This window comes from Saccoglossus kowalevskii, chromosome 22, assembly GCF_978046115.1.
Source record: "Saccoglossus kowalevskii chromosome 22, keSacKowa6.1, whole genome shotgun sequence".
Classification (NCBI taxonomy): domain Eukaryota; kingdom Metazoa; phylum Hemichordata; class Enteropneusta; family Harrimaniidae; genus Saccoglossus; species Saccoglossus kowalevskii.
The window spans coordinates 12,912,345-12,920,419 of NC_140662.1; the positions used below are offsets into that span (position 1 = coordinate 12,912,345).

At 35.3% G+C, this 8,075-nt stretch overlaps 1 protein-coding gene across 1 annotated transcript in view; it reads right to left on the reverse strand.

Moving 5' to 3' along the window:
- LOC146729012 (FAD-dependent oxidoreductase domain-containing protein 2-like) overlaps nucleotides 1–8,075 on the reverse strand; it is a 56,452-nt gene extending 48,377 nt beyond the window's left edge. Inside the window, exons 1-2 of the mRNA XM_085495753.1 lie at nucleotides 7,101–8,075; nucleotides 6,354–6,509 (exon numbers count right to left, since the gene is read on the reverse strand). Of these exons, the coding sequence (XP_085351879.1) occupies nucleotides 6,354–6,509; nucleotides 7,101–8,075 (1,131 nt within the window). The remainder of the gene's footprint in view (nucleotides 1–6,353; nucleotides 6,510–7,100) is intronic.

Genomic DNA, 8,075 nt, shown 5'->3' on the forward strand with positions numbered 1-8,075 from the left:
AGTTTAATGGCTGTTGAGAAAGGTATAGGACATATATGGCATCATCTACATTGGACTTCAAAGCAATATTAGTGTCAAAGTTGCGTGTTCTCTTCCAAACATCCACACTCCTAACAGGCCCAAATGGTGTCATTCAGGCGTTCAACTCCAAGCTATGTTAATCTTTATAAGTGGTAAAGGAAAACGTTTCAAATGAGATTATCATCTTGACTAAGAACACCCACCAACACAATTTTTGATGTTTTTTTTGTGACCGTTATTTTTGGGTGCCATACCTTATTGGCACCACTACCCTATATGAGTGTAGTAAATAAAAATAACACAGTTGTTTTCCATTCACTCATTCATTCATTAGTTGGGAAACATTATGCTGTTACAAAAATGTTGTTAATTTACATCGAGTCACTGTCCAAATAAACTACTCATTCATGTGTTTGTTATCATGCGCTACCCAGGTCTGATCCCAATGTAACAGTCGGTGCACCTCCAATAATCTCCAGATAGTACACATGGAAATACATTTTTCCATGTCTTTAACAACTTGCTGGCGTTTGGTACCTGATATTTTGGAAGATGTCAGCACTTGTTGGACCCGATAATCTAATAAATTCTCTATAATGTATCATTAACCGATAATGTAACACGAATTAACCAATATTGTAATAAAAAACTGATAATGTAACAACACGCAACCAATAGTGTAACAAAAAAAGCAACCGATAACGTAACAACAAATAACTGATAATGTAATAGATTTTTTTCCAACCGATAATGTAACACAAAATAACTGATAATGTAATAGATTATGTTTCCAACTGATAACGTAACAAGATGTTTACCGATATTGTAATAATACGTATATTTGCATTGAAATTGTTCGCATTTTCTATAACGATGTGGAATTTACTTGTTTTATATCATACCATCAAACACAAATTAGTTTGATTGTTTTTAGTTGCAATTTAATTATAAAGATTATTGAAGTGTTCATACACTATAGGGGCCACGTCCAGTTTGCTGATATTGATTGCATATCTTCATGTTCAGGGATTGGTTTCGGGGTTGCCATGAAGACATTGAGAATTATGTGGCCTCCCAAAAAATATGAAGGATCATTTTGAGAGGGTGTAAAATGTGTTTACATTTTGTGAAACGGAAAAATATTATGTGTCAATGATATGACTACACACTACTATAATCTTAATCATCCCACGTCGGTGTACATCTTGGAACAAGCAGTGTTATAACTGGAACATTTGCACTTAAAAATGAACAAAATCGACTTCATATCGATGTCATCATGATCATGTTTGATAATATTTTGCCCTCATTGTCACGGTAAGGTGGTATATAACAGTGTCGTCTGTGAATGTTGCATCTACAAATTGAAACGCATCTCGAACCGTGGGTGGGAGTAGTCAACACATATTCCTGTCAAACAATGAAAGTAACAACAATCGGGCGAAATATGTGTATTTTATGATAACCATAAAAAAGTATATTTATAGAAATGTTTATGAAAATGTTGAAACGATTAGAAAGCTGTTTTCCCATGTTTTTTTAATTTAATTTAAGGTCCCAATTACTTAGATTTGTCTATTTTATAATATTGACACAGGAAGTCAATACTGTGGCATGCCAATCTAAAATGCATACATTGTGTGTAATATGAATGGCCTGGTCGCCCTTAAATCTGTTCCTGCCTAGCGGCATAGGGAAATATGACTTGGTGGGCTTGCCCGTCTCATTAACAATAAATATAATAACGACAACAATATATCATTTAAAAAGACATGAAGTAATCCGAGTTAATTAGGCAATTACAATGATGAGAATGGGATCCCTGTAAATGAATCTTGTGTCACGACAAAACATTGATAGCCCCCTCCGATAGTAACTGAACCTGTTAACGCTCTATTATGAACAACGAATATCATTTCCGGGTCAGACAATTTTGCGCCTGCGTACGACATGTATGACTTTCTCTGAATGTATGGGTGACATAGTAGGTCCTAACTCCCGTTAGAATACCTTCGTATACACTGATACAACTGCCAGTTAAAATGTTTAGAGTAAATATGTTCCCTCTTTTCTTTCTCATTTCGCTAATTGCTATTGTGATCCATACGGCCATAGGATATCCAATCGTTGTTTGATGGGTCGTTTGATGTCCCAGTGTCAGGCCGAACATCGACACAGAAGTCGGCTATCGTCAAATTCGGATGCAAATCTGACGAGAGTGATTGAAACGGCAATTTTGGTTAATATTCGTCCATCAGCTTGGCCTGCAAAATTCACATTGCTTGAGAAGCATGCAAAATCATATACAGTGGTTTATTCCATTTCAATCTTTTAAAAGTTTTTCGTTAGAAACCACGGGGCTTGCAAAGGAAAAAAGTGCGCATACTCATTTTCAGCCAATCAGGCGTGCCGTAACAGCGAGTATTTCCTTGATTTACCCAGAACTCTGTGCGAATCCCCCTTGATTCTGGCTGCTGGCCATTTTCGTTCATGAAATCGTCGGATATCATCAGAAAACGCGGGATTTGTGCAGTTTTGAATAAAACCAAGTTAGCGATTATGAACAATGGTTATTAACACCTGATCCCCTCTAAAATTTTTGTTTCGCATTTTAAGGTAAGAAATCGACATTTGAAACCGACAGGGTGTCGATTTACTAGGTGCCGTGTTTCACAACTTGTTTATTTATATACGTATAGCGGATGATTTTTTTTGAAAATTAGTATTTATTGATTTTCAGTGACTGTGCGCCAGGCTGGCTCTGACTGCTGTCTTCTTACTGTCTGTCCCGCCTCCTGAGCTGTGTCTACATTTATCTTTTATGACGTTCCCCCTGGCATCATTGTCATGACAACTAAGCATAATTAAATTCGCTTGCAGATTTCACTCACCACAGTCATTGTTTTGTTACTACTAAACAGGTAGCGGAGGTTACCCGTGCGATGCATAACGTGGCATATCTGACCATTCGTATACATTTCCGGCACGCGTCTTATGTGAATAGAATAGAGTCGTGACGTGTGTAAGTGTGTCAAAATCTGTTAGTTATAATAATCCCACTTCTGGTTGTACAATCACTAAATGTATATCATGACGAACTATGTAGCAATTAACTTGTGTACGGGTTGCTCAAATGTTGGTATTACTGAGACTAATCCATTTAGATTCCAGACTTAAAGGTAAAGTCAAGGCTAACAACATAACACTACTAGATGAAAGAGCTGGACAAATGTAAGAGCAAGCAATTTACAGTTTATTTATATCACTTTTCATTCTCCAGATAGGTAGTCCACCATCTTAGTTCTTCAGCAAACGATTATGGGTAAAGTATGACATCATATCCACTGTTGTCAGAAATTGAAGAAAATGATTTCATCTATAACTTCAAAAGATGAACTTCAAATTGGCTGAAAGTTTAGAACATGGTAGCATACTTGTAGCGGTGCATATAAAATAGTTGCCATGGAAACAGTACTGAAAATATTAATGTTTGTGTTTTTCTACCAAATACTCAAATTTAATTATATTATATAAGGTTTATCGATGTATGTAGATTATATAGGTGATATATATCATGTTGACGACAAAAAAGGAAATAAAAAGTGTTATTCTATTTTAAAGACTAAAATATGTTTATTTTATGTGTATTTGTAATATACTAATTTCAATTACTATAATGATATTATCTATGAGTTATATGCTCACCGACATTTTGAGCAAATTCGCATCAGTATTTCTCATATTATAGATGAAAGCATTTTTTTCAACAGTGGTTATGATGTCACACTTTACCCACAATTCTTTCCTGAAGATTCGAGGTGGCGGATTATATAATATTGAAAAATCGAATATCTAGAGAAAGAAAAGTGATATCCAAAACTGTAAATTGCATTCTCCTAAATTTGCGGCGCTCTTCCCTCGAGGAATATTATGTTGTCTGGCTTGACTTCTCTTTTAACTCATTGGCAGGTCCGAACATTTGGAAACAGGTGGAGGGAGTACTGCTAACTAACTACCTAGTTGGTGGAATAGCTTTGATGCTTGACCAATGCCAGTTTTGTCCTAAAATAATAAAGAAATGTTAATATATGAAACTACAGACAACCTCACATGAAGTTTATAATTTCTGAATGAATCAATTTCAAAGCATATATATTTACTAGAAAAATGCATAAAACAAACGATATAGTAGTTTTTCTATATAGACGGACTATTGAGAAAACTGCAAGCATTGTTTCTTAAGTTTTGAAAGCTTGATCTTTCTCACTGTAGTAAAGAGTGTTAATTCAGCGTATTTTATCATTGTAAGCACCACTCTGTCTACAGATATGAAACAACAGACAATAGTAAAGTTGTGTGCAAGTAGATACTATCTACTATTATATTTATTTTCTTAACTGAATCAGTGATATAGCCAATATTTATCTTCTTCCTATTTGAGGGTCGTAATAAATACAGTATACGCCATGATAACATTCACCATGACAACAAGCTAGTTATACGAGAAAGTGGAATAAAAACGTGTGTAGAAAAAGCGTTTAATGAAACAAAAGGATATGGTGGTAGGAAACTAAAATATCATATTCGTCAAACTTACAATGGAATCAGTAAAGAAAGAATAAAATCATACACGCTTGAAAGCACAATTCACGAACAAGCCAGTTTTTGAATCCATAACCGCCCGTGGGATACAGATAAGGCATCAACTTGATCTGGTCGATATGCATCCGGATGAGCTTTGGCTTGGTAATCAGAAGTACAGATACATCATGTCACTACTCCACGAGGCCAGTAGGTACTTGAGGTTGCGTCTTTTAACTTCCAAAAAGAGCGGTGAAATGGCTGATCATTTAAAGACCATATACGGAGCACATGGCCTGCCGATGGTACGTTAATAGGAAGGAATTTTATGGAAGCGTGCTAAAGCTGACGGAAAAGCGGAATGTTAACATTTTTCGAAGCTCTCCATATCACCTCAAGTCAGGGTAAATGTGAAAGAGGCCATCCTACTGTTAGAAAGATGATTTTGTATGATTTACTACAGATGAAAGGAACAAACTTAGAAGTTGAGAACTGAATACTGCAACATTATGAATAATGTGGCTTGGTGGGGGAATTTCATATATTAGAACAGAAACAAAAAATAGAGGAATTGCTCGGACGAAATGTCTGCACAAATTCACTGAGGAACGTAAATGCATGTTTCCAAACTATCTCAGGCAAATACGAAATACAATTCACAGATGGTATCCAGATATGTGGTGCATTTTTGTGAGTCGATCATAAAAACAGCCAAGGCAAAACTATATTAGGAAGGGTCGGACTTTGTAAAGGAATCTACGTGTCTCGAGATAAAAGATAATATTTAATGACAAGAACTTTTAAAATGTTTTGCTTTTCCCTTAAAAGACATCACCAGTTTGACAGGGGCGACTGAATGCCAACAAAATGACTTCTAGTTTTGCGGACAATAAAATGTAATACTATATAGAGATTGGATTAATATGTACGGTTTTATCGTGCGTCTGGATTCTGAGCCTAGTGCTGTTTGTCAGTTCTCTGCTATTGCAGACCAAGTCAACAATATTGGCATATTTCACATATGACACTGCGACAGGAAATTGTGGATGATCTTAGAGCTTGAACATGTATTGCCAACGGAACATCACTAGCTCATTTTTGTGTATGAACAATGTGGAAGTGTATGTACAATCAATGTCTCAAACTGGAGTTTTCCGGATGTTAAATGTGCAATTCATAATATTTTTGTCATTTGGACCTAGAGGAACAAGTCTTATTTTACCGCTCGGAATGTATGATGATGACATTCCAACTCTATGGCTTGCACATGATTCAAAGAACAAAATTAAACACTACTACATAATTCAAGAAGATGTTATGAATCAAACACATGCAAATACAAATCGAATACCAAACCGACCCAAGAACAACAAATAGTCATTCAAAGTGAATAACGCGGAAGTAAGCACTGATGAACAGAATTGATATGTGTGCTGAAAAACAAAATGGTGGCATCACTAATGTAGACATTGAGAAACATTGAGTCATGAATGTCACAGTGAAGGCCTGCTTTATATATTAAGAGAGAGACGAACAAAACTCTCACTGGACAGCGGGTTCACTGGTAGAATGGGGATAGACAAAACAATAGTACTGGAAATAAAATACGTACACACCAAAATATTAAGTTTAAGCTCCTGTTTTTAATACTTCTTAAAATAATGATAAGTAACAAAACACAGATTAATACAATAAATAAATTCACTAAAATAGAAGATTGCCCAGGCAAGTGTGCATTTGTGATAACTCACAGTTCCAGGATGTGGAAATTGATGATAGTCAATAGCTACTTGCAACACAACAAGGAAGAAATACAGGAGTCTTGCTTGCAGAGGAACGCTGCTATTCTGCAGGGCACCGCTTTTAGCAGGAGATGCAGAATGATGATTGGAGTCTTTATCACTTGTCTCACAATAACGTACCAGCAACACACAGGGTACTCAATTGAAATGGTGAATCACAACTGTCCTAAATTTAGTATATTTATAGATCATAAATGACCCAGTTTCAGGTACACCATCTGGGTTCCCACAGGAACTAATCAGAATGCGGTCTTGCTATTGCTTGCTATTGTCACGATGACATACATGGCAAATCAGTAGATCATGAACATACTTTGTTATGTAAATCACAATCAAACCCTGTAGTTTCCAATTGTCTTTCCACAGTTGTGTATAGGTTTGACCTGTCATTCACCTTTATGAAAGTTATTAGACGGCAAGGCACACCGTTCCTTCCCATGCTTTCATGAACACTTCTAATTGACAAGCTTGAGGTAATATATTTTCAGTCCAATAATCAGTATCAACAGGCAATAAAATCACATTTCTCAAAATTGCAAAGATATTGTAACAGTAATTCTAAGTAATTCTCAATCCTGCTTAAATAGCAAACATCTATATTTATCTTAAATTTTTATAATCCAGCAGCAAAATGGTTGCAAATACAGGTCCCACTGCATTTATCTAATGTTTATTTATCATGCCCTATATTATTACGTGTACTTCAATGCAACTTTTCAGAACCTTTGACGTCATAGCAAAAAAATAGCCATACATTATGTGTTCTTCAATGTAACTTTTCAGAACCTTTGACGTTATAGCGAAGAAATAGCCATACACTATTATGTGTTCTTCAATATAACTTTTCAGAACCTTTGACGTCATATCGATAAAATAGCCATACATTATTATGTGTTCTTCAATGTGACTATTCAGAACCATTGACGTCATAGCAAAGAAATAGCCATATATTATTAAGTGTTCTTCAATGTAACTTTTCAGAACCTTCGACGTCATAGCAAAGAAATGGCCATATATTATTATGTGTTCTTCAATGTGACTATTCAGAAACGTTGACTTCATAGCAAAGAAATAGCCATATATTATTACGTGTTCTTCAATGCAACTTTTCAGAGCTGTTGACGTTAAAGCGAAGAAATAACCATACATTAGTATGTGTTCTTCAATGTGACTATACAGAACCATTGACGTCATAGCAAAGAAAGAGCAATTCATTATGTGTTCCTCAATGTACATTTTCAGAACCTTTGATGTCATAGGAAAGAAATAGCGATATATTAATACATGTTCTACAATGCAACATTTCAGAACCGTTGACGTCATAGCAAAGAAATTGACATACATTATCATGTGTTTTTCAATGTAACTTTTCAAAACCTTTGACGTCATAGCAAAGAAATAGCCATATATTAATACGTGTTTTTCAATGCAAATTTTCAGAACCTTTGACGTCATAGCAAAGATATAGCCATACATTAATATGTGTTCTTCAGTGTAACTTTTCACAACGATTGACTTTATAGCAAAGAAATAACCAAACATTATAATGTGTTCTTCAATGTAACTTTTCAGAGCCTTTGACTTCATAGCGAAGAAATAGCCATTCATTATGTGTTCTTCAATGTAACTTTTCAGAATCCTTGACGTCATATCAAAGAAATAGCCATTCAT